Genomic DNA, 27,163 nt, shown 5'->3' on the forward strand with positions numbered 1-27,163 from the left:
TGGTTTCTCACTGGTTTCACCCTTGCATGCTGGTTTGGATGCCTTGTGTCACACCTAGCTGGAGGCTGTCTCTGCCTTGGTTAAAGGGGAGGCAGTGTGACTGCAGCACAGACTACCACTTGCTTGTCCCAGCTGTTTGTTTGGGTGTACAAGGGGTGAATGATGAAGCATTTGGAGAGGGGACATCAGTGCCTCTGTTCCAGCTAGAGGTGGGGGCTAACACATGGGTCGAACAATACCTGTACTGATGTCTGAGTTTTCCTGTGTAATTTATCCCGTGCTTTTTATGCTTTGTTTTCTTTTCTAAAATAGAAATCACACAGTGCTGTAGACAAGTGTTGCATGTTGTGTATCTCGTGCATCTAGCAAGATGATGATCCTAAGTCACTGCTGTTAAAACCATTTCTTATATGCACTGAGTCTTCCAGCTGTCCTGTAGAATCACATTGGCGCAGTCAGTTTAAGCACTGATGGAGTAGGGTTAGTTATTACAGCTGTTGCATGAAAATTAAAAACTCTCAGTGCAACATTTTATGTTTCTACACTGTTGCTTGCTTTTGCTGCATCCTCTTCAATGTAGTCTTTGACACTGTAAGTATGTAGCTGTGAGGTGCCTCCGGAGGCTGTATCTCTCTTTGAGAGCTTGTTTCTTTCAAATTTTGAAAGTAGAGATGGAGGGATACTAGATGAAAGAGGAATTTGTTGGGTTTTTTTTTGAAAGGCAGACTCTTCCTGATTTCCCACTTCACAGAGCATCCAGGTTATTTAATTGAGTTAGAGAGATCATGTGCTCTCTAATAGATTTATGTAAAATTTAAGTCTGAACAGTGGCTTCCTGTATGATAGACAGTTTTCAGTGGTAAGATGTGCAAATTATGTTCTTCAGAGGGAAATCTGACTAAATAGTGAGACATGCTTTTCTAATGGTCATTTTCTGTGTAAATTTGGGTACACTGCAGGTATCTGTGATGCAATATAAATATTATTTAATATCTAATGTTTAATAAACTAATATTTTAAATACTATAACTATGTTCTTAATGTCTTAATGGTTTTTTTTTTAAATAATCCCAATATTTTATGCATAAATTAGATGGCTTAGAGTGAAAACTTTAAAGTTCTGAGCAGTTGGGGCAGATCGTAGTTCAGGAGTTAAAAAACTTTATCTTTATGGAGTGGGAAAATGTCTCATTTGGCATCATCTTTTTGTAAAAGATGTTTGTAATACTGTTCTGAAGGTGTTTTTCACTGCTCTCTCATAAGCAATGCTAAGAAATAAAATTAAATATATTTTTCTTTCCCATCTGTGTGCATTATGGTGAGGGAACAGTTTCAGATTTTTGAGAATTTACTAGGAACGCAGATTAAGTAAATGGTAGCTCTGTTGAAAGCATCCTGTTATGTGTGAGATGGGAAGTGAGTCATTGATTCCAGGTCCCCTACCACTGTGGGAATGATGTCATTTAATTCCTCGTAAGATTTCCTTTTTTTTTCCCCCCATAGTTTTTTCTTAATCAGTAGAACTCCTGGTGATATTTACCCACTCACCTGTGTCAGAATATGCTTATTCATTCCCTTTTTCATCTTTTTTTCTTTTTCTGAAAAGAATCAACTGAAAATGTCTCAGAATCCTGACAAGCCAGATTCAAGTGAAGAAAAGTTGGGTGCTTTGGAGGATGGTCAAGAGGAGAGCTTGGACAACCCGGATCGGTCTATCAGAAGAAGAATACGACAGAGTGCTGCAGGGTCACACAGAGATGATACACCAAAATGTAAGCAAAACTGCTTTATTTTTTAAAAAAAGTAAATTCTGTGATTTTTTTGGTAAAGATAATCATGGCGTTTTATAGCATTCTGTGCAAGCTTGACTGTTTTGCAATTAAATATTGTGTGACTCCTGATCATTTGCTTTGAAACGGTTTGTGACACCTTTCTCCCTATTCTGTTTTAGTTCTTAATTGTTCACTATAACCATGTTTCTCTGAGCCACGTATATCTTGGATACCTTTGTGTGTCTGCACTCACGGAGAGGATAAGCACTGTTCCAGTGTATTCTAGCTAAGCTGTTGCTGCTGTTTGCATTATCAGCTGAACCTTCTGGATTGCTGCAGCCTCTCTTTCTACTGTAGGGCAAGGAACTGCCATCAACAGAGCAATGGCCTGTCACCCTCCTCCTGACACAGATGGGAAGTTGTATATTTAGTCCCAGTACTACTTCTAGTGTCAGGCAGGACTGCATATTTTAAGTTTATTCATAGGGCACATTTTTCTTTGTCATTCTGCTTTGAACGTTAGAAGCTGGATGCATCATGGCCACCAATTATTTCTGGCAAATCTATAGATAAAACCGAGGGGAAGTTTTCTGATCCCAGGGATTCAATTCAAAGAGGCAGAAGTGCTCACATAACTAGTTCCAAATTTCTGTGGAGTGTGTCTCAGCATGTAACACTTTTTTTGTTGCATTCTTTTTATTTTTTAATAGTGCCCATTATGACTTGAGGTTTAGTGTTGTGTTACACAGAGGAGATGTTCTGAGGGAGTTTATGTTCTTACATCTCGCTGGTTGCCTGATAAGGAAACGCGGTGTATGTATGGAGAGAGGCTGTGAACACGTGAAAGTAGAATGCAGCGCAGTTTTGCACTGCATCGTACCACAAAGAAGTCGTTGGTCTCAAGCCCTCCCCTCTTGTAAGGAAGCAGATATCATATGAGAATGAAGTGACATGATTTAAGAGCATTCTTTGGTGAATGAAAGAGTCTTAGCTTTTAGTGCATCCACTGCTAGGGTGAAGTCATTTGTCAGTCAGACAAGAGCACCCTCATTCAGCTGGGAGCTTTGTTGTCCTGCTGGTTCTTCTCAGAATATCAATCCTTGCTGTGTTCCCAGAGCCACTGTGCAAGATTCAGCTCCAAGCAGAAGGAAATAAGGGTTTAGGAGGGCTGCACGAGAAGAGCAAGATATTAATGGAAAATTGGCATCTTGGAACTGTACTGTATATGCTTGGAACAGCTTTGAATGGCAGACAGGGGATGGACAGTTACCTTTAAAGGACCTTTTCTATGTTACTAGCTTAAATCCACTCAAACTGGGTTATCAAATGAGGCAGACATGATAGTTTGCCTAAAACATATCTCAGTGAACCCAGCCTATAAAGATCCCTGGTTGGTTTCTTTAATTTTGAGAGTTAGTATGTTGCCCCTGTGCCCAGACTGTAGTTGAAGTGAATGAACTACAGAGAGGAATCGATCCCTTAGGGTAATTCTGTTGTGGCTCTTTTCCCCTCTTCTGCTCTGCTAGGTGTTTTTGGGGGAGCTGAGATGAACCTTGCTATTCGTGTCTGCCTCACCTGAGGACATGAGTGTGCTAACACAGCTAGGAGGAATCTTTACCACAAAGAATCAGTTGCAAAAGGTTTCGGTTGGCTTCAGTGAGGGTGGAATTACTCCCCTAACCAGCATGGCCTACACCCTTGGCACCTTCTCTGCCTTTATGTTGACTTGTTTTTAGGGCTGTGATACTTCCTGCACTACAGCAACGCCAGCAGTGTCCCAGGAGGATGTTATGTAGGGCAGAACAACTAGGAGCTGCAAATCCCACTGCACCCAGGAAACAAATTAAGTTTCCTGAAACTGTCCCTCTTCCACCTTCTACACTCAGTCACTACCTTTGTCTCCTGCCTAATGAAAATGCCTGTTTTTTCAGGTTTGGCGCTTCTTCCTACTTACTTGTATGCCCCAGGGCCCAATTTGAAGCTGCTTGTTCATCCTTGTCAGTCCCAAATGCCTGCCAGAGGACGAAGTCATAGGCATCAGTGCTGGGGCTAGGTCTTGACATCCTTTGTCACTTGCATGATGGCCTCTGGGGAGAAAGAGTTCGGAGAAGTGCCAGTTGCACTGGAGTAGTGAGAATAACTAGCTACTGGTGTGTTACTGCTTAATGTTAAAGGTGGTTTGTTTGCCGACTGCTTTAAAGATGAAATTGCTTCCTCAAAAAATAAAAAATTGAAATGGCAACGTTTGCATGATCATTGGGGAAATAGTGCGGTGAAAATAGTGGTATTTTTAATGATTTCTTCTGACAGTGTGGGGAAAGATGCTAAGATGCTATTAAGCAGTCCTAAAGAAGTGGAGGTTTGGGTGTGGGGGTTTTTTGGTTGTTTTTTTGAAAGAGCTTGATAAAACTTGGAAGCAATTGACATACTGAGCCCAGAATATTGACGGTTCAGTCCTTTGTTTTCTGCAGTACTCCTGCAGTACTGTGTTATTCACCAGCTGGGAAGGGAAGGAGAAGAATCTTCAGATGATACTGTCTTTTGGCCCTCTGTACTATCAAGAAGGTGGAAAGCATCCAAAAGCATTAGCAGACTTTTTTCCACGGACGTTTATAGATAACTGTCTGACAGTTTAATTTATGTTGCAGCTAGTCCTCCTCGGCCTGTGTCAATAGAAGAGCTCATAGAAACAGCTAAGGGAGTAACCAACATGGCATTAGCACACGAAATTGTTGTTAATGGAGACTTCCAGATAAAACCAGCTGAGTTACCAGAACACAGGTAAGATTGTTGCCAAATAGATACATAAATAAAATTTGCATTTGTAGAACTGCAGAACATTTCTAGTGGATCAGGTAAATGCTCTGTCTGGTATCTTGTCTGGCAGTTCCTGGCAGGAAGTAGGAAAGAACATAAGAAGGTGGTAAGCACACATTTCTGCTTCCCTGGAAATGTGTGTGCATGAAAGGTGAACCTCTTGGAATAATTGTTTGGGCACATGTGGTGCAAATCCCCATGTGGTGTGGTGTGTTTTCTGTTGGTGTCCCCGGAGCCTAGGACCGCAGTCTTCTGAATACCCAAGCGTAGCTGCAGATGCAGGTAGTGCTCTTAGCATCTTTGAAGCTTTCACTGCCTGTGGGAGTAAGATGAAGCTCTGATCGCTTGAGCTTTTTCTGTTTCTCCAGGGATTTTTTGTGAAGAGATTCCTGTGTTTTATTAGGTTAGTCCTTGCTCTTTTTAAGTTTGATGTCTTTCCTTCTGTGTCTGACCTACAGTAATTCTGTCCCCTGCTGAGAGGGGGGAAGGAGAACGGAAGCAGCCTTGACGACTGGTCATATATCAACCTGTGGAGCTGACCCAGTCCTATCTACAGATGCTTTATCTGCTCTTCCTTTTTCTTTCATGCACAGAGAGCTGTGGTCACTGACAATGTGTTTCTTGAGTACATTTGTGGAAGTACGTGTGTATTTAATGGAAACAACTTGGTCCACATTGGAACCAGTGTTGTCTGTAGGGGTCTGCGTTTGAGACAGAGACCCCAGAGCATGCTGCCTTCACAGGAGCTGCAGGAAGGATGTGCTACAGACTGGCAGTGGTTGTCCTCTGTAGAAACTGGTCATACCGAGACACAAGGTCTGATGCCTGTCTCCACCAAAACACGGTGATGGTGGTCCCTGTTAGCGTTAGTAATAAGACAATGTTGCTTAGAACTAGAATTGTCCCTGACTGAAGAGGCAGTAATGGGAACAGTCTCATCTTCCCTTCTCACCTGGACTATCGCTGTCTTTCCAGCTCTGACACCAGTGTGTGATACCAGTGATGTTTTATTAATGGCTGGGGACTGCTAAACACCTGAGACATGCAAAGCTCATTCTCTCCGTTCTACATTATCTTTTCTGTCCTAGCATCTTTAGGGGGAACTTCCATCAGGGGTTTTCTGCTTAGCGGCTGATGGCTGAGAATAAATGTTTCATCTACAGTCCCATAGTCAAGAAGGTGCTGTTCTATTCTGTGTCTGCTCCATGTTCCTTCACATGGATTTCTCATATGAAAATGTACTGTGACAGTGGATAGCTTTTCTGGTATGCCTCAGTGCCATAAAATTGATCTCAGCATTTTTCAAGGAAGCAGGATTTTAGCATGTTTTCTTTTTTCCATCCTTTCTTCTTTCCCACCCTCTTTAAAAAAAAAAAAAAAAAAAAAAAAAAAAAAGAAAGAAAATGAAAATTAAAAAGGAGGGAAGAGCTGGAGACCCATCCTGTACTTTGGGAAGTTGGATGCTTTTGTTCACTGATGCTGAGCAGAGGCTGTAGTTGTGCACCAGAGTGGTGATTGGCATCTCTTCACCTGATCGCAGAAATAGATGTATTGCAGGGGTCACCTTGCTCAGGAGTGCTGGGGCTTTGTGATGGACCAGGCCTGTTTGGTACAGGAGCCCTGTATTTGGCTTTTGAGAGGGCTTTGGTTGCAGTTATTTACCACCTAGAAAAGAAAGAGCAGGCCTTCAGATTTTGCTTGAAGAGGGACTCTGGAATGTTCCTTGTATTAAATGTTTTGTGTGTGTGTAGCTTAGAGTCGCCTGCAGCTTGAACGTGTAGAGGAGTGGTTGGAGGAGAAAGCAGCCGTGGCTGCTCTTGCAGATGTATGTGCTGTCAGGACAGCACGTAGGGGCTAGTTTGGGGCCACGGGGCAGGAGTGCCTCTGGGCACTGCCCGAACCTCTGCTGCACACAGAGTCAGAGCCTGGGGAGTCCGGTGTTCGTTGTGGGCGTTCTTTGTGTGCGCGTGAGTATTTTACTTCTTCAGTGTTGAAGTCAAACCTGCTGTGAGCAGGTACTGAAGCAGTGGAATTCATTTATTTTTTACACGAACTGAACTGTGCCTTTATCTCAGAGTAGCTGCAGTATTTATGTGTTGAAATGCAGAAGCTGTTGTGTCAGCGAAGTTGCTTAATTTCTGTTAGTTTTACTTAATGAATTCCACTGAGTAGAACTGTATTTACTTAATGAGGCTTTTGAAGGGAACATGAATACTAGTCTTTTCAAGACAATCTGTAACTTTTTTATTTTTTCTTTGCTTGTTTTTTGGTTTTGTTCCAGTTGTTTACTTTGGAGGTAGCATATGACAGATACTTTAAAGGATTTTAATTTGTACCTACCTTTGCTTGTGTGTAACCCTTTATTAGGATATAAGCCATTCCAAATCCTGTGTCCAGTTTTTCTTGCTTTTCTGAATAACTTAAAATGACAGATCTCTTCCCTGTTAATCGTCATATATTCATTATTACCTTATATTTATATTATTCCATGCTGTTCTTCAGGAGCTGCAGGTTATCTCTGTAAGGTGGTGCAGAGATAATTATTGTTCTTTTCAACTGATCATATTTACCCACAGCTTAGAAAAAAAAGTAAGAGATATTGTGCATAAAGCTTTCTGGGATTGTCTGGAAGCTCAGCTAAAGGAAGATCCACCGACATACGACCATGCAATTAAACTACTGGGAGAAATTAAAGAGGTAAGATGATGTGATATCATGGTAAATTATTGAATTTGAGTAGCTGTATTGATATGAACGAGCAAAAGCGGTTGAGGTTTGGCTGCTCATAAAGGACTCAGTTGATCTTTTTCATTGCTGTATCATTGCCTGTGACCATATCTAAGTTGTATAACCCCAGAGGAGATATTGTAATGAAAAAACAAATGCAAAACCATGTGAGATGAATAAAAGGTAGGTAATACTGGCTTCATAATTCCAGGCCTCCTTCATGTTATGACAGTAGCATTTGTTATGGAAGCAGTGAGGTGCCCCACCATGGGGCTGACGAAGCCAAGCACAGGAGTCTTTAAGTGTGATCTGTACTACAGAGTATGTACCACTTAGTAACTTCAGTATCGTACAGAATGAGGTGAAACATTTGGAGTTGGTGAATGGTTGTTGGTTAAAAAAAAATTCCACTTGTAAATGGCAATTAGTTGAAATAAAAAGTGGTTCAATAACTGTTTTGATCCTTGTAGTCTTTGATATGTAGAACTAATGCACTGTCAAAAACTTTCTGTTTCAGAATCTCCTGTCTTTCTTGTTGCCTGGTCATACCAGACTGAGAAGCCAAATTACGGAAGTTCTTGACCTGGATTTGATAAAACAGGAGGCAGAGAACGGGGCCCTTGACATTTCTAAATTGGTCGGATTTGTTATTGGGATGATGGGGACTCTCTGTGCTCCAGCTCGAGATGAAGAAATTAAGAAACTGAAAGATATTCATGAAATAGTTCCTCTGTTCAGGTACTGAAATGGTGTTTAGTAGTTATGTCAAGACTCCCTTAAATAATTGTAGATGCAGTAGGGGTTTCTGGCAGGGCAACCTCCAGGTCTTTTGTAAGAAATAAAAAAGAGTGATAAGGAAAGGGATATAGCTGTGAGTGTGAAGGGGAAAGATGCTTCAGAAGTCTTTAACAAGGACTCTCTTTGTTCTCGGGAATTGGAATATTTGTCTGGCTCCTGCTTGTCACTGAAGGACATTTTCTTAAATGTCAAATGCATATAAGCCTGAAGATAGCAGCAGCTGAATGGTCAGTTTGTATCCGCCTTTAATACAAACAGCAGAAGGGGGGGAAAAAGTATTATTGTTCTCCAACCATTTCTTCCTTTCCCCCCAGTTTGAGCTCTCTTTACCTCCCACCCCACTCCCTGTATAATTTCCTTTCAGTTCTAAAGGGAGTGTATGTGCCACAGCTGGGAGCAGAGAGGCTTCTGCTTTGTCACCGTGTTCTCAGCTAAACAGCTCAAGGTCTCAGTAGTTAGAGGAAATTCTATTAGCTTTGTTGGTTTTAATTTGATACGTTTCCAACAGTTCAGGATTGACTTGGCAGAAATATTGCCAGTAGGAATTAGGTTGTTTTGAAATTAAGGTGTTTATTCTTTTTTTTTTTTTTTTTTTCCCTTGTGTCTGATTGTTCCCTTCCCACTGAGGTTGGTTTTCTAGGCTGCCAACAGAGATAGTATGCAAGCTTGGAAACCCAGATATCTTTTTATGTATTCAACATATGGTATGGCACAGCCTGGGAAATATGATCTATGGAGTTAATTCCATGGAGGCTTTTTCACAGGAGAGCAAGATTTATTTCCTTCTTGGAAGAGGCACATGCTTTCATGTACATGCTTGCTCAAGCTTTCTCTCTGTTTCATGCTCTTAAATTGTTAAGCACCCTGTTAACGTTTCCCGTGCATGTTTTTGCTCTTTCCTTAGACAATCTGTAATAAATCTTGTAAACAGTACCTCTTGAACATCTGCAGCCTTGAATAACTTTTTCTGTTTGTTTGTTTAGAGCCATTTTCTCTGTATTAGACCTAATGAAAATGGATATGGCAAACTTCGCTGTCAGTAGTATTAGGCCAAAATTAATGCAGCAGTCTGCTGAATATGAAAGAAGGAAGTTTCAGGAGTTTCTTGAGAAACAGCCAAGTATGACTTTGTTCCTTTCTTTCTTCCCCTCTGACCTCCCAGTAAACTGCGTGTCTTTGCTTGTAGTTCATGAAATCAGATTTTTTGTAAGTTCTAGAATTCATGTGGTAAATGACAGCTTGTGGCCCAAAACTGTGGTTTGAAAAAAATCTGCCGAAACAAAAGTTCTGCACTTAGTACACTGGAGTTCGGTTTAATTTCGATACAGTGTAGGGCATAATTGACTACCATCACCTCGCCTCTGATTTCCTGTAGCTGTGTGGTTTTAATTTTGTTTTAGGTGTCCTGCTTAATGCAATAAATGAAATGCATGTCAGCAACTGATATCATGGGTATTGGGAATAGTCACTAAGGGGATTATTTGGAAATTAATGGTGGGAAAAAAAATCTAACTTTGAAAAGGAATTTTCTTAACAATATTTTTTTCTTTCCCTGCTCTTCCAGATTCTTTAGACCTTGTCACAAGGTGGTTGCAAGAAGCAGCAGACGATCTTGCCAAGCTGAGAGGTGAAATGTTGCCTTCCCATTGTAGGGATGGTGCCACTGGTGGAGCTCCCGCCTTGTGCCCCACTGCTGTACAAAATCAGGCCTATCTGAAGCTCCTAAAGTGGGATCATGTAAACAGGCCTTTTCCAGAAGTAGGTATTTAGCTGAAAAATCAGTTACAGTTACCCAGTTTCTGGGTTATAACAGAAGCTGTTTGGATTTGTAGACTTGCAACAAGTATGATACTAAACTATTTAACTTTTGATTGAGAGCTCTTGTGGCTCTTCTAATAGGTACTTTTTTTTCAGTATTGAAACTTAGTTGGAAAAGAGGAGTTAATTCTTATCATTTTATTCCTGGTAGTTGCCTGCTGCGCATGTGTTGCTCTTTTCTGTGTCTCTGTCTTCCCCGCTGTGAATAGTTTGGCATCGCAATGTCGCTTCACAGCCCAGCCTCCTGACTGTTCTGTGCTGGCTTCCTCCTTGTTTGCAGACAGTGCTGATGGACCAGATCCGCTTTCAGGAAATTCAGCTGGAGCTGGAGCAACTCCTCGTGACGGGGACAGTCCTTCTGGTCACGTTCAGTGCAGCAGGCCCGGCGCTCGTCGATATGCCCGGATTTGCTGAGAAAATCAAAACCATTGTCAAGGTGCTGCTGACAGGAATGCATCTTCCGTGAGTATTGAATGACCCTCATCCCACTAAGGCAGGCAGAGTTCCTTTTCACCCTGGCTTTATCTGGATTACGCTTCTTCCATTACGTTAGATAACTAAGGCAACTATAATCGGATAATTTATTTTTAAAAGGTGGAGAAAAAAGTGAAGAACTAAAATGGCTGAGTAATGCTCTGCTTCACATTCTCTAGGTCCTTCAACCTGAAGGAATCTTTAGCTACCATCGGTGAAAAGGTGTGTGCTGAAGTGAACAGCTGCCTTTCCCAGCACGGGTTTACACCTTTCTCAGCTGAGAGAGAGACTGTACTGAAAGGACAAATCCAAGCAGTGGCCAATCCGGATAACACCATATGCAAGCTCATAGGTATGCTTTGACAAAAATGCTGTTCTCAAGCGACCCCTCATCTGTCTTTGTAAAACTGTTGGTGGCATGTCACGCATGGTTTCTCATTTAATCTGTTTCAAATACTTGTTTGCTATGTTCAGGCTTTCTGTATTTTACATGAGATTACACTGTTTCTAATTGACTGTCTCTTCTGCAAACAAACCAAAACCCTTGGTCCAATTTTTCCAGATTCTCGAATTCAAAAGTTTCTGGAGAATTATCTTGCATCTAGTCACCAGAAATCATTGCCTGCTATTCCTGGAGGATTAGGCCCTATCCAAAGAGAGCTGGAAGAGATTGCTGTCAAGTACGTTCGTCTTGTCAACTACAACAAAATGGTCTTCAGCCCTTACTATGATGCAGTCCTTGGCAAAATACTGATTAAGGAAGAATCACAACTTGTAATCAGAAGAATCATAAAACCAGTTTGTGTGGTACCAATATGGTATTAACTTTGTCAGTTATTTTAAAAAATTGCGCCAATATTTGTCTAGGAAAACAGCTTTCCATGTAAATACTGGTTCCTTTTAATTCACTAGTGGTGATTGACCAGGAAAATACATGAGATGCAAAAGGGGTTCTGAAGTAAATGAGGAAACAGAGGTGCATTTTTAATCTAAGTGTGCAGTGGGGGGGGTATGTCATGGTAGTTTTCTGGCTGCAATTTTTAGATTTTTGAGCTAATGCTAGGTAGGACAAGTTTAAGAACGACACTGTGTATTTAAGTGGCTCATTTTAGGGCATTTTACTCTAATTTACTGTGAATTTAGTTTAATTAATCCCAAGCAGATTAGCAATGGTCCTTCCCAGAAGGGGTGATTTGGCTTTAAAAAAATCTTACTTTAAAGACTTGAGAAGTAAGCTAAAATTCTAGATAATAGAAACTTTAACAGGCAAAAAACAAAGCCAAACAGCACTTTATTGTAACATTATGGTTAGTATGGTAGGCTACTAGTTTTTTCTGCATTATACTGTGTTTTTAATAGCATTTTTTTGCTGTTTACCTGCAGATGTTACAAAACACATAATATATTTTTGTAGCAAATTTTCTGGTTATTGGGTAACTGTCCTCTGCTATGTACAGTACTTATAAAGGTGGCAATCTTATAGATTGCAGCTGTATTTATCTCTTGTAAAGACTTCAGAAGGGCAGAGCTAAAATGTTTTGATAAAAGTGGCATTTCTTACCATTTTTTTGCTAGTAGTTTACTCCTTTTTATGTGAAATACTAATTTTAAAGTAGATTTTTGTCATTTTCAGAAGGTGGATTTAAAGTGTGTGAAACTTTAGGCTGAAAATTTTACTTGTTTTTTAAAACTACAACTGGTGATGGTTGCATATTCAATCATGTCATCAAAAATTTCCAGGAAGTGCAGAGCACATGGGAAGTATAAACGATTTTAATGTACTGTGAGAAGTGACTGATTTAATGTTAGTTTGAATACACAGGGAATACTTTCCATAGAAGACTTTTTTCACTTTGTAGAGATATTCTTGAAATTTAAATTTTTGTAGGTCTTGAATTTCATTAGCTACCTGTTGTATAGATGATTGTTCACGGAAGAGCTCAATAATTTTACAGCCTTATTGCAATTTCAGACTCAGCTAGGAGGTAAGTACATTTGAAATTTTCCTCTAGTTGAGCACAACGCTGTATTACGGTAATCAAAATTTGATGATTTTATGAAAGCAAACTTCATCGTTATAAACAGTAAGCGTCCCAAGTACTACACTATCCGAAATAGAATGTGTTGTCTTCTTTAAAAAAGAAACAAGTTATGTAAATAACTAAAAGGGCCCTTTTGTTGCTAACATCCAGGTTCATTTTATTAATCAACTAGTCAACCAAAAGAATAGAACTTCTAGAAGGAAGCACTTGATTACGAATCAGTGCTGATGTTTCCCATTCCAGTTTTCCTTTAAATGTCAGTGTGTATATAGCTTCACCGACTCTGAGTTGGGAGGAAGGTGGGATAAGACAGACTTTTTATTCCATATTAGTCTGTGCAACTATAAAACAAATATTTTCTCACTCAAGACAAACCTCCTTCCCCAAGGGGAAAACAACCAAAACCCTGTAAGAGATCTGCAGCTCAGACAAGTGATTTTTCTCTTGGCTAAATGTACTCATAAAATGGATGTCTGTCTTTACATCTTTCTTTGATAACTCAAAAATGAGTAGGTTGGTTAGCCAGAAAAAAGTTCTGGTAAGTCTATTTAATTGTTTGAATCAGCAAAGGATACTACAGAGGTCTTCTAGATTGCTGCATCTGCTTACTGTACTGTGTTATTAGTGCAGGATCCACCTCAAGATACAGACTATAGCTCTGCAGCTCCAAACAATGAATTCAGTAGTCTGTGTAACAAAAGAGCTACCAGAAACATTATTGCTAGAAAGATTTTTAAAAAATAAATAACCAAGACAAAGCTGTTTTCATTTTTGTTAAGTGAAGGTTGCAGAAGTTACACACTGCTGCTGTTTTATATTTTATTATTGCCTAGAAGCTGCCTCTAAAGGCCACTGTGAATTATGCATACTACAGAAATTCACGTGCTGTTGGGGATGATCTCAAGGATGTGGGAGGAACATCATGGTGACACAACATACCTAGAAAAGCCTTTGAAAAGTATGTGATGGATGCCAGAATGAATGGGACTGCATTATCAATAGATAAAACTGTACTTACTTAATTTAAGCTGGGGCTGCTCCCAGTTCTGGAATTAAGGGTCCAGATGTCATGGTTGACAATTCCTGCTTACTCTGACATCGAAGCCTGGATTGTGCTGACACTAGTGCATGCATATTGCTCGCAGGGTCGACACAGCAAGTCCCATCTCTCCTTGCAGTAGGGGTTTGATTCCAAGGCTTCCTGTAGACAAAAGTACAGTACCCAAATCGGGCCCCAGTCTCACCTTTGGGGTACATACCCTGGAAATGAGCACCACTGGGCGTGGATGCTGTAGGATTTTCAACAGTAAACATCTAAAGAGACTGTAATAAATGCCCACAAGTGTAAATCACATCAGTGATTTTTCCAGGTTGTTTTCTTAATGCTAGTGGATGACAAATAAATTTATTTTAAAGAGGATGTAGAGAAACTATTAAGTGACAAAGCAAAAAAGAACTTTTAGGATTGATAAAGGCCAGACCCTACCTCCATGTGTCCACTTATCTGGTTATACATACGCTGTTCCACTTTTAGTCTGGGAGATAGCACTGACCTGCAGTCATCTGTACGATTGGTGCTGGGAATGTCTTTCAACTTGCCAAGTATCTGAATGTCCTGTGGTCCATGGGGGTTCTTATGATCTCACCAGAGTGCAATTCTGAATAGACAAAGTTAAAATCTAAAGTATGCATAGAAACTGCTTCAAAAGTTCATATAGTGTTTTTGTTAGCTTGTTTGAAAATAAGGGGTTAAACGCTGTAGCTAATATATTAACATTTAGCTTTGTACATAAGTGGAAGACCCATGCAGTTATCCAGGACCAGATTGTGTAAGTTAGCACTCCTGGACAATCCACATTAGAAATATGTACAGAGTTTGTCTCATGATGCTGTCTGCTTTAACCAGTCATGGAATTAAAAGCAACAGTATACTGTATCCTCTAGAAAAATGGAAGAAGAGTGAATCCTAATATGTATACTCTGATCAATTTCCTGTGATGGTCTTATAACATTGCTTTTGAAGTGGCTGAGTAATATTTAAGAAGTAACGTGTTGTGTTTGAATAAAACCAGAATGAGGCATGATGTTATGGATATCCTTTTATTTTAAAGGAATGTTTTTTCCATTTTCAACTACAAAACAGATCTCATACATTCTGCCATAAATAAAAACGAACAATAAGGCAGGACACTACATGAACAAACTGAGAACAACTGTTTTCCAGAAAATGTGAATTAAAAATGCTTCACAAGTATAAGCCATCCAGTTTTTAAAATAAAACTGTTGAAAACCCACAAGATTTCAAGTGGTAGATGTGAACACCCTTGAAGAACAAAATGCAGTTTTGACATTTTGCACTTTTGGTTTGAAAACCCACTTTTTATTCAGAGCACATTCTAAGGTTGTCCTGGCTGTTTTAGATCAAGAACCATATGGGAGAAGAGGCACCACAGTAACAAAACCATTTTCAAGATTTTTTTTGTTTGCAGCTGTCCCTTTTAAATGCTTGACTTTTAAGAGACTGATGGACTCAATGCAAGTCTTTGTCTATCCCAGGAGAACTCCAAACTTGTTTCACCGGATTCTCTTTTGCTGTCGTGCTCTGTAAATGTCGTGTACAGGGGGAACTACAGATCCTTTCTCCTCATCGTCATCAGAATCTTCATGTGGTCTCTTAACAGCCTTATTGAGCATAGCGTTATTTTCCACAGGTCCATTGCCTTCCACAGCTATTTCAGGTAGGCCTCCAGTAATTATTCGTACAGCTTCATCAACAGCTTTAGAAAGAGAAGAAGATGAATTTGTGAAACTAAATTCCCTGATCAGAAATAAGCATGCAAACAGGGGCACCAACATAGATACACTGTGGAGATTTCTGGAACATGAGACGTTTTCCTGCCTTGTTCTACAAATGTTAAGAATTAAGACTCGACTGTCTAAAATTCTGAGCTATGGCAAATACTAATAATAAAGTAAATGCTGCTGCTTCAGCTTGAGACCTCCCTTTACTCAAGTCTTAATGTCATTTGCAAGCTTAATAGAACAGGAAAGCCTATTGGGGAAATGGTATAGCTAGTTCATGATTCATCAGACGTACGTGTGGCAAGTCAGTTTCTGCTTTTGAACAGAGAAAGCTTCAAAAATCCCATGTATAATTTAAAGAGATGTTTTATTTTCACTGTAAAACAAATTATATCCTAGCTTGCTTTCTCTCTGATCATTGGCTCCTTAACCTAACAGCGGGGCTGAAAGGCAGCATGTTATCATCTGCCATAGTTTACGTGAAGCCTGGGGTATGGATCTGTCCTGGTTTTATATTTCAGAACTCTGCCGCCTTTGAAGGAGCTCAGAAAACACCGTTCTTGAATTGTTCTCGAGCACTGCAACAATGTGCATTCAGAGTTATGCCTACTGATGAACTGACCATACTGCAAATTTGTAATTTAAAATTACATTTACAGTGCTGCTAGAAATAATGACTTGCTTCTTTTAAAGGATATTCTGAAGACCTTCATTTCTTTCTTTTAATGGTTACCATCAAAATGTTATTAAAGTAGCATCTGGTGATTTTCATCTTACTTTTTGTTGACCTCTTCACAAGTTAAATGTACAAACATCTCTATGTAAATTCCACCTACAAGTGTAGCCGATTCAACAGTATACTCTCAAATAATAATGACACATCTGTACATGAGGTCTGGATTTTAGACACCAATATCCATATGTAAAACAAAGTCATATGCAGCAGTATCAGAGACTGCAGAGTGAACAAGTAACTTACTGTCTGGCAGTTTGCATCTTCTAAATATCTCCATGAGCTCATCTACTTGAACAAAGGGACCCTGATTTGTTAAAAAAGGAAAAAAAGTTTATAAAAGTATTTTAAATAGAGTGATACATATTGTGGTTCTGTCAAAACAGAATATCTTCTATAACTTTTTGAATATTTCAGAATTCATTAAAACAAACCTGAAAACAAACAGGAGGTGGCAGGAGCTTCATGAGAACTACAGCTGCTGGTGGAACAGGAAATACACCTCCTGGGACGGGATGTAAACCTGGAGCTGTGGGAAGAAAAACTGTGTGAAGCCAGTGCAAGGCAGCCAGACTTGTATTGCTTTTGCAGCATAATTACTGAGTTCAAATAATTACTACCCTGTCACTTTTCCCTCTACTAATTACATGTTGTTTAGTCAGTGATCTGAAGCCTATAAGCAGTGTGTGTAACAGCTTATTACCATTTGCCAGACCCCAAACTACTTGTACTTATTTCCGATGTGACCTTAGTATTAAGTAAAATATATATTTCTTTAGCAATCCAATTAAATTACAGCCTACAATTGAAGCACATGTTTAGATGACTGAAGACGAGGAAAGTTCCATGATTAGCGTTGCTAAACACCCAGGTTAGTAACTTGCTGCTAGGGGAAACAGAACCACTTCCCACTGAGAGCTTGACTTACGTGCTAAGTGTCTTGGCTGAAACGGAATCATTTGTTGAGTGTCCGGTTTTGGATATTCAGGTTTTCTGTCTACTTCATCTTTGAGAACAGGCACGATGGAAGGTGCAACCACAGGGTCTGGGATTATAGCTGCCAGTTTGGCACGGGAAACATCCTGCAAAAGCCAGTTAGAGAGCACTGAGCTTGGCAGAATCACGTTGCTGGTTGAAATCACAGAACAAAACATCTCTCTAGACCCGTCGCTTTTTCTCAGTTTGTCATCAGTATAATTTCATATGTCCTCTTAGAAGACCATCTGGGCAAAAATTGCATGTTTTCATCAAACATTTTAGTCCTACAGGGTCCCAGCTGGGAGTGGAAACACTTGTTTTTGTTACGCAATGGAACTGTATTTGTCATTTTTGAGTGGCTTTTTTTTTTTTTAGGCTAAAAAGACTTGGGTGAACAGGTGCAGACCACTAGGCCTTCACAACTCTAATTTCTCCCTCATTTCATTCCCTAGATTGCTTTAGCTGGAAAAGAAATAAAGCATAAGGCAGTCAGCAGGCATGCAAAGCATCGCTTCAGACAGGATTACATTTGGCATGTTGGAACAGAAATCAGCCCAAGGGCTGAATCCTCTTCAGTGCACCACCTCGCCTGCATTTATCAAGACATACTCTCTCCTGAGCACACCTGTAAATTCAGAATAACTCTGTCCCAATCACTTTAAAAGAAGAATATTCAGTGGCTCAATGTGACTCTTATTTCTACCTATCAGATTATTTTACAACGGTGTGAAGACCAGCAGTTCAGCTGCCTTGCTAACTTCAGTGACTTCTGCATTTTTCAAAGATTATTTTCCTGTGTAAGAAATAAATGGACAAACCCCAAAATCAACATTTTATTCTGTTCTAATGGTTTTCCAAAGTGTTACGGCCTTCCATGTGACTGAAATAGTAGTTAAAATACATGTGGTCAGAAATGAGGTGTAAGACCACCAGATAGAAGTGTCTGGCCTAGACTTTAAATTCCACACTGAAGCACTTTAACCATATTAAACAACTGGGAAAAAAGCAGGCAGCCACTGATCCCTGTAGCTAGTTTTCCTCAGCCATTTGCAGCAGTCCTTGGGACTGCAGAACGTTGGTTTGTTTTGATATGGTTCTCCATGAAGTGAGCGGGAGGGCAGCCAGCGGCATTTCCTACAGATGACCTGATTCCAAAAGAATTGTGGTTTTTGAAGCAGCTCAGGGTTAGTCTGAAGTGGAGGCCTGCAGCCGAGTGGCGATGGCATTAACACATCGACCCTCCCACGGGAAGATGAGAGGTAAATGCGAATACATGAAATTCTGCCTATTAGTCACGTTCCTTGCTCCTTTCTGCCCTTGGCCCACGACACCTGGCACTTTGCTGCCCAACAACGGTGTCCCTGGGGAGGGCACCCAGTCAGCTCAGTTTCTCTCTAGCCTTAATCTGAAAGGTAAATTCGTCCCTAGGATGGGACGAGCTTGGGAGGAGTTACAACATGCTGGCCCTACGCTGTCATTCTGTCCTGGCCTAGTAGCGTTCCGGTTAATATGGCTGGAGATCAAAAAAAAGGACAGAGTAACAGCCCCGTTCTGCTTCCACTGAGGTACAGTGCCCAAAAAGCAGTTGGAGCAAACCTGCTGGAGAGGAGAGCAAGAGAAGATAGCAAGGGGGAAGCATACCTGCTTTACCTGGTTTCCTATCAAGGAAAAAAAAAAAACAAAACAAGTCCTACACAAGGAATTGCTTAACTCTGCTAGGACCGAAAAGAATAACAGTAAAATGAAGTGTTTGTATCCCCTTACCTTATAACCGAGGGCCTTCAGCTCGCTAGCAGAGCAAGGGTACAAATCCATGAACTTGTACCTGTCTACCAGCAGAGCTGTCTCTTTACCCTCATATTCTTCCTTGAATGCCGTAAACCTCCGTTTTTCAACTTTCAGTATACTAGCTAGATCACCAATGTTACTTTCAAAAGCTAAAAACCGAGCCCAGATTTCCCTGTAAAAGAACAGATAAATAGTTGCTGGAAGAGGACGAAATACAGATCACAACCCCATTGAAAAACACAGGAGAGATTCAAAGGAGGTAATCTGGGAACACGGGACCGTTTCTATGATTTACTTTAGATGCATCCATAACATGCATTACCTTCCCAGCGCCTTCTGTGTCTCTGTAAAACCTTTCGATCCAGTGGATCAGAAAGGAAAGGAAAGGATCACTGGAGTAAATGACTTCAGCATTGGAGGTGAGCTTTTATCATCAATGTCAGATGCACAAATAGACTTTACTCATCCTGCTACACAGAATTTCACTCTGATCCTGATAGGTGAAATACTTTTCAACATAGATGATGATTCAGAGATGCATGAACTAACATATTCTAGCAGGCAAGAGCAATACCCTATAACGCAACAGGCAGAACTCCAGAATTTTACCTAGCCCAAAATATATATGGTTACTGCTTATTTCTTTGTGGAAACTCTCATATGTAACTTAAATGACACCTGACTATAGTTCTGGACTTGATTCAACTTTCATTTGAGCTTTGGAGTTCTCCTTTGAAGAAGATCCAGCTTTTAAACTGTTGTTTTTTCTCACTTCTAAAATGAATGTAAAAATATTGCTCACAGAAGATCAGGATTAAAGTGCAGGATGAATATGCACAGCAGTGTGATGTTTGATTTCTTAGTTTAATGCCTATGTCTACCAGAATAATCATGGTGAACACTTGGACTGCAAAGGGTTTGGTAAGAGTGTTTTCAGAGAATGAAAACGTGGTGGTGAGTGGTTAATCCAGGTCTTTCCTAGTTGCTTCCCTAGTCTATTTTCAGTTGCCTGGGAGCGGTTCAGCATTCTCCTCAATCCATTCCTGACTCACCTCTAATGTAACCCTGCTGAAAGATGTTCCCAGCTCCCTCTCCCCATCTATCTAGAGCACCTGTTCGGTGAGCGATACGTGTCATTACCACGCCACCTGCTCACACCATCGAGTCCTTACTGCGCAGGAGGACTTTGTGCTCTACCCTCAACAGTCCTGTGTCAATGTGGTTTTCAAGTCACTGAATTTCTCTGCAAGTGGGATAGGGACTGTCACAAATCTGTCACAGTTGTCGCTATTTTGGACGGCATAAGGGGAGGGAACATCTGCACCTAATTTTGTCCTGCTGTTCATTTTTCTAATGTCTGTGGGATGTTTGCAGTTGAAAGGGGTTATGTATTTCTTAGTGTAGTGAAACTGCTTTTGCAGACATACCCAGATTTCTCAGGTGGAAGGCTCCCTGAAGTTAAAACACGTTCAAACAAAACTCTTGTATTATTGTCCTCTTTAAATAGAAAGAAAAAAGAAAAATCACACAGAGTAAAAGATATTAAAGACAATTTAAAATCATGTCCATTCAAAGAAACATGTACAGTGAATTAAATGTAAAGCTGCCATTCTGGTACCTGGATTTGAATTCCAGTAAGTAGGAAAAATATCTGAACACCTACATAAAATTTTACCAATGTTAAATTCTACTGTGAATTTGTTGTTAGAAAGTCTATTTTTGTTGATAGCAACAAACTGATCCTAATACAGGTTCTTTTATAACAGCATAACTATTGCTTGGCATCTCATCCGCATCTCTATTTTTGCCCATTTTCTTTAATTATTACAATGTCCTATCTCAATTATTTTAAATTTGGCCTTTCAATTCATTACTTCCCTGTTAAATTAGGGCAATATTAATATATTTGTATATTCCTCAGAAGGCCTCCCAAAATTGTTAGACCTGGTTCCCCATGAGCAGCCAGCCTTTGCACGTTGCCAGCTGGGGGAAAGGAGCGGTTGGTGGTTTTGTTCTTAAAACCGCTACCTTCTGCCCTGTCTCTCTCCCTGTGTATTTTACCATATCTTACACTGATGGAAGCTCAGTGATCAATTCTCTTGGTTTTCAGTAAAGTCTGCTGGGTTGCTAAGACAGAGCAATACCCTGGCAAGTTCTGAGATTTTTTTTTTTTTTCTGATGGCAATCCATGGAAAGGCATTGCAAATATTCCTGTAGACCTCAAATAATTTATTCCAAAATCGAATCTACTTTGAGTTGAAAAAAAATCTGTTTACAGCTCACAGGAGGGAAAAAAGCTCTAAATCTGTTCAAACTTTCAGAGCCTGGGAAAAAAAAAAGGTACTGTAGTCTGACAGGGGAGATTCAGGTGCCTGGTGCCTACAGAATGCTCTGGGAGCTTCGGGAGGTCCAGCAGCACAGCGACCTGCAGCCACTGCTCACCCCAGCAGCGTGGAGGCTGTCTCACAACGCTGAGCTAGCAATTTGTAATAAAAAACGGATTGTGCCACACCTCTGTGGTGTTAAGCTACAAATACTGAGCTAGAGTACTGAAAACCTGAAGTATACCTGAAGAAATCTGAAAATCTAACGGGTACCTGGCAGACCTGGAGTGACCCGCTCTTTTCCAATTTCCCATGAAACGGACGAGGGCAGTTCCACACAAAGGTCTCTGTCAGCCGCTGCTCCCCTCAGCAGCTTGCGTTTCCTTTAGACATCCCTGTTAACTCCTGCAGCAGGGAACCCCCCGCAGCGCCCTGCCGTCCCCACTGCCAGCCCCCAGTGTCCCTGCCCTGCTCTTCGCACTGCAAACCCGCTCCCCCCACAACTTCCAGGCAGGACCAATAACCACAGTGTTGCTTTTGTATCCTGCTCATCTCATCTATTTGGGGAGAACAAGTCTAAATTAATCCTAGTAGGGACCAGCTAATCCATTACTGCTCATATGCTGGTTTCACCTCCTGTAGATCTTTTTCTCGGGATTTTGATTTCCCAGCGTACTCCCCCCTGCTGCAATGCAAGTGAGTTACAATTTGGAAAGTTCACTCTCTCTGTTCAGTAGAATCAAGATCTAATGCCACTGCACTTCTGGAACTTCAGTAAAGGAAAAAAAAGCCCATATTTTTTTCCAAATTATTTGCTGAGTTTTATGAAGAGGTTTAACTGCTCTTCAGGAAGAATTAAACCCAAAATACATAGAACTTGGCCTGAACCTGAACTTAGAGAGAAGGCAGATTAATGCTTCATTAGACCTCTCAAAGTTTAAAACTTACCATTAAGGTGAGAAAGGTAGTCGATATATGCCAGTACATATTCTGGAATGTCCCCATATTTTTTCAGCCCTAGCTCAAAAATCTTAAAGGCCACAGACTTATCCTGCAAACATTAAAAAAAAAAAAAAAAAGGTTATTAGCTTCAGTGAGCTATGGACTGTCCTGGCACTTCTTTAATATCAAATTGAGCATCTGTGATTACCTTACTACAATAATACTCCATTAAAGCTGCTGTAACATAGACGTGATGGCGCGTCCGGGTATCCTCTCTTGCTTTCTTAAATATCATTCTTCCAGATTTTATGCCTTCTGCTCGCCTTGCAAATTTCATGTATTGGATATAAACCTAAGGTGCATATTAATTTTTATATAGTATCAGTGTTAACAAAGAATACTGCGATATAATAAAGTGTTTGAGTGTATCTGAAATAACCTTTACTCACAGAATACAGCTAATGAGTAGTAATAGAAACAAGACTGTGTTGTGCCTCTATGTTGTTCTGCTATAAATAGTGAGGCAAAGCTTTTTATATACTTTTAAAAAAAAAAATTGAATACACCTAAGACTGGTCCCCTGCAATGACAATGGTTACTACACAGATTTTTCAAGGACGGGGAGGTAAGCAGATGAATGTAATTTACAGAAGCTGGTGCCTCCAGAAACCTGGAGGCTCACTGTAAAAATGGCAACTTTCCAATAAAGTTAAAGCATCCATAAGGCTGAAGAACAGGCAGAAGTCCTGGTGGAGCATTTTACTGTACATCACACAATCCAAGAGGCAAATCATCCTGTCTGCAAATATTTATACCCAATCAAGGAAATAATGAATATGCAATTTAGTTCAGTGGACGATTTGTGATTTGCATTTGTTTGGGATGTAACTTTCCTCCCCTCTGAACTAGATCACAAATAACAGCATTCCTCAAATAGGAGGAACTGGTACATGGTTTCTCAGAAATTCTGTATTGGGGAAGTATTATGATCTGCCTTTAATGAACATAAAAGTTCATTACAAGTTTCATAACTTGTTTTAAGAGATTTTCCAAAAGACACAGAGAAGTGCAAAAGACAGTGTATCCAAGTGGATTAAAGGCTATAATTATCAACCTTGCTGAAATTTGAATCTAATTCTGTCATCTCAGTACTCCACCTGCTCCATCATCCCTGTGACCCAGTGAACTCCTGTCAGAACTTCCCCATTCTCTGAGTGTACCCAGGTGACCGTCCGTGCACATGTGGAAACACTCAGCACCAAGGATCATCTTACCAGAGTGGGATCAATGTCTTCAATGGCCAGGAGCCGGTTATATATGCTGTGTACTTTCTCATACTTCATTCGACTCTGCGTAAATAAAAAGGAAATACAGACTGCATGGTCATACTATTACAAATCACCTGTGAGAATGCAAAAATCAATCCGAAGAAAAAACCTAAAATTTTTCTGTTTCCTTTTTTCCCCAGCTGAACACTGTGTGTATCAGTCCCTTTACTCGGGTGCATTTTTTGTCTTGTGCAGTCATTTCTTTACTTCCCCATTAATTTCTCACTAGTGCTTATGTACATGCTTTCTAAGAATCTCTGAAGTCTTTTTTAAATTTAGTAATACTGCAGCAGATCTGCCACTGTAGATGTTTGGGATAAGATGACTGTTTCCTTTTCCTCCTTCTAAAAGTAACATGCAGACAGGTAGGAAAACCACCTTCTTCGCTCTCCAACCTAAGCCTTGCAAATAATCTATTCCGTTCCCTGCCAGCTGCAGCCCTTCAAGCTGTATGTGCAACCCTAAAAAGCCCAAATCGCCAGTACACTTAGACACAAGAGGCTGCGCTGCAAGCCAAGGAAGGCTTTTTTGAATAAGAGCAAAGGTTTTTTTTTGCTCTTGTCCTCAAGATCTTCCTTGCAAAGACTCTTCCATGTTATGATAAGTGGGCAAAATATATCCTGCAGAGGATTCCATCGCCCTCATCTGATCAGTGCAAAACAGCCTTTATTCCTGATGGGTCACGTGCAGAACCAGCCACTGCTGGGGCACCACTCCTTACGGAGGCTGTGCAGGGTGGTGGCCAGGGTAAAGAGATCTCTCCAGAAAGCTGCAGCATAGGATGCCTCCCCTCTTCTGTCACAGCCACACAAATATAAACATTAAACCCCCAAGAATTAGATACAAAAGGTGTTCTTTAGTCCCATTTTAAAAGTCAAGAAGGTGATGCTCTGGTAAATCTATCATCCTTTCAGTTTCATAGTAATTTTAAAAATATAGTCAATTAAGTGGAAAGACAGTAGATTTTAAAGAATTTTGTAGCTCATACTGTGGGCTTTCCACCTCCATTTTGTCAGCTCTGTCTCAGAAACACTGAATGAGGTTAAGGCTAGAAGAATCAGTACATTAATTTTACAGAATTCTGTGTATTCAGTACGTTTCAAATAAATTACATCATTGATGTGAGATGTCTTTGGGTTGTAATGTCAATACATCACTATTTTTGCTCACCTCTTCATAATCTGCATATGCAAAATAAAGAAGCATATTCTTCTTTAATAAAGTGCTGATCGCTCTTTCATAAATATTAGCAGCCTCATCACTGAAAAGTTTAGCATTGTTCATGTCCTGTTATAAAATAAGTACGATAATATAATTGTTCAGCATCTGTGACAATGAAGGCCAATCTATGGAATATCTTCTGTGTGTGAAAAGTCCCAGTGAACTTCCATGCAGTGCTCCAATAAAGAGATAATAATGTCCCCAGTACTTAAGGAATCACAAAGGCCAAAAAGAAACCCCCAAGACCTAAAACTGGACAACACTGAAATAGTTTTTCATAATTCTTATCTCAAATGCAAATATTTTCATTTCATCAGATAGCCCCAATTTTAAAATTCTGAACATGACACAACTTATGGTGCTAAATCTTTTTCACCCCCCTCTCCAGGTTCTTAAGTATTTGAGGAAAAGTTAACAGTACCCCGGGTCAAAGCAATGAAAAAAGGAAGAAAACCCATGGCAATCTGCTTACCCCTTTTTCAGCTAGGAGTTTGCTAGATTGCTCGAGGTACTGCGCAGCTTCATACCAGATATCTGGGTGATGTCCCAGAACCAAAAGACATTGCTCATAGGCAAACATCACTAGGGAGAAAAAATGTAAGAAATATTCCTTGTGTATTATTGCAGACATGGTACCATCTCACAATGGAAGTACAAAATGCAAAACCCAGCAAATAAATCAGACAATACTAACACTAATCCCAACTGCAGTTTTTTTATATTGCCAGGAACTTTATGAATCATAACCAGCAGCTAAAACCTGCCTCCTCCACAGAGGAAGAAGCAGAACTCATTCAAGAACATCAGCCATAAAATCAGGCTGTGATCCACCATTTCCTGAGCTCCAATGAAAGTTCAGGGGCACACAACTACAGTGCTGTACCCCCAAATCCATGTATTACTTTCAGCTTGGCTTGAGCAAAAACTAGAGTCATTGAAAAAAAACACCCAAACAATTCAAGAAATTTGACCACCTTCTGCTCCAGCATGATGCCCGAACACTAAATCACATCGTTACTTACACTGGAGACCATCGCTGGAGGTAAGAAATACAACTGACACGTCCTAGCGCAGTATCCAGTTACCTCTTTTCGTGATGAGAGTTTGATCTTCTGTACGCAGAGGATTGCTCTTTTCCCACTGAATGTATTTCTTCCACATGTCCACCTGCTGAGCCTCTTGTGGGGTGTTTTGTGGGGGGACAGAGGGAGCATTGCGGTCCAGACCCTTCATCACTGTCTCATATTCCTGAAACAGAAGCAATGCTTTGAACACCAGATTTAAACACATGAAACACTTATTTTGGGTTACGCTTTACAAAACCGATACAAATATTTCAGCATACCAATCTTATTAGTCTCACATGCAGTTTTATTTGAAAATAAGAACCAGGTTTAATGCTAGTTTGTAGAATTAAATAGAACAAAGAAAAGTCAACAGAAGTTTGTACCTTTGCTACACGTCGTGCATTCATATAATCTCTGCTCCTGTCCTCAATCATCTTCTTAGCTAAGTGAATATTGATTCCCTGGAGAAGGGTGAAAAAAGGAATTGGGAATGTGCCATTTCACTTTGGAATTACTGAATCTTATTTCATACAGCAAAGAGCTTGAAAGGGGATGCAAAAGTGAGCTAGAAGGGCAGTTATTTTAAAACAATGCTAATCTTGAAACATACTGCATTTATCCTAACGAACGTATCACCAATGAGCAAGAACTTACTCAGCAGAGAATAAACTCACTACTAAAAAGCAGCTGACCTAAACCACTTCAGTGTATTTTTAATCACTTACAGCTTTCAAAAATACAATGAACTTTACATAAACCTGCTGGGGAGAAAGTGGAAAGACAGTATTTGTGGTTTACATTTTTCCAGTGCCTAGCCCGAGTCACAGCTCGCTGCCCTGCTGCTGCCGGCCGCTCCCCAGGCACAGACTGAGACGGGATCTGAGCAATTCCGCTTTCTTGGACAAGCAGGAACAGAGAGTGACCTCAAAGCTCTGCCTTCTCTCTCCTCTGTTCCTGAAGTGACTGACAGCTTTTAAAAGAGGTTATAGTCAACATACACCCTGCCATGAGCACACCTTTGTCAGCCAAGAGAGACTCGAGACCTGTCACTGCAGAGAGTGGCCCCGTCCAGGAGGGGACGCGGGCGCAGAGGGCTCTGCCATGCTGCAGAGGGATTGGGGACAGCCGGGCTCCCAGCTACAGCCCACACCTCCCATCAGCAATGCAGGCCAGGGCACGGGATCCCAGGCATGAACAAAATCTCAAAAAAAACGATAAGCAAGCGCCCTTTTGTGCACACCTGTGTCAGGGTGGATTTTGCCGGCGTGGCTTGCCAGGACCCTGAGGAAGGTGAGGGCAGCTTAGAGTCCTGTTCCAAAGAGGCACCCCAGCCAGATACCAACTCGTTACAGAAGCAGGGTACCGCCCGGACTCCCAGAGTGCTGTCTGGGATGGTTATCTGGGCCAGTTAGCACACACAGCCAGCAGTGTCCCACTGAACCCAGCACCGGGCTCTGGACGCAGCGACGTTCTCCTGGGACGCACTCCCAGCCTCGCGAGGTGCAGCCGTGCGGCTTGTTGAGACAAAGGTT

At 40.7% G+C, this 27,163-nt stretch overlaps 2 protein-coding genes across 2 annotated transcripts in view; one reads left to right on the forward strand and one right to left on the reverse strand.

Moving 5' to 3' along the window:
- Window positions 1–1,612: 1,612 nt before the first annotated feature.
- Window positions 1,613–11,231, forward strand: TCP11L1 (t-complex 11, testis-specific-like 1). The gene is made up of 9 exons (XM_010078924.1): window positions 1,613–1,772; window positions 4,421–4,553; window positions 7,166–7,286; window positions 7,834–8,054; window positions 9,098–9,234; window positions 9,679–9,872; window positions 10,213–10,394; window positions 10,586–10,758; window positions 10,969–11,231. Exons 1-9 carry the CDS (start codon window positions 1,619–1,621, stop codon window positions 11,229–11,231), a joined length of 1,578 nt encoding a protein of 525 aa, XP_010077226.1. The 5' UTR covers window positions 1,613–1,618.
- A 3,301-nt stretch (window positions 11,232–14,532) lies between these two features.
- Window positions 14,533–27,163, reverse strand: part of CSTF3 (cleavage stimulation factor, 3' pre-RNA, subunit 3, 77kDa) — a 17,705-nt gene continuing 5,074 nt past the window's right edge. The window contains exons 7-19 of the mRNA XM_010078925.1: window positions 26,015–26,092; window positions 25,650–25,812; window positions 25,037–25,146; window positions 24,514–24,630; window positions 23,290–23,364; window positions 22,224–22,367; window positions 22,022–22,124; window positions 20,177–20,246; window positions 18,726–18,921; window positions 16,912–17,065; window positions 16,418–16,512; window positions 16,230–16,290; window positions 14,533–15,225 (exon numbers count right to left, since the gene is read on the reverse strand). Coding sequence (XP_010077227.1) covers window positions 15,023–15,225; window positions 16,230–16,290; window positions 16,418–16,512; window positions 16,912–17,065; window positions 18,726–18,921; window positions 20,177–20,246; window positions 22,022–22,124; window positions 22,224–22,367; window positions 23,290–23,364; window positions 24,514–24,630; window positions 25,037–25,146; window positions 25,650–25,812; window positions 26,015–26,092 — 1,569 coding nt within the window. The 3' untranslated portion in view covers window positions 14,533–15,022. The remainder of the gene's footprint in view (window positions 15,226–16,229; window positions 16,291–16,417; window positions 16,513–16,911; window positions 17,066–18,725; window positions 18,922–20,176; window positions 20,247–22,021; window positions 22,125–22,223; window positions 22,368–23,289; window positions 23,365–24,513; window positions 24,631–25,036; window positions 25,147–25,649; window positions 25,813–26,014; window positions 26,093–27,163) is intronic.

The sequence above is a fragment of the Pterocles gutturalis genome, unplaced genomic scaffold (genome assembly GCF_000699245.1).
Source record: "Pterocles gutturalis isolate BGI_N339 unplaced genomic scaffold, ASM69924v1 scaffold23073, whole genome shotgun sequence".
NCBI classification, from domain to species: domain Eukaryota; kingdom Metazoa; phylum Chordata; class Aves; order Pterocliformes; family Pteroclidae; genus Pterocles; species Pterocles gutturalis.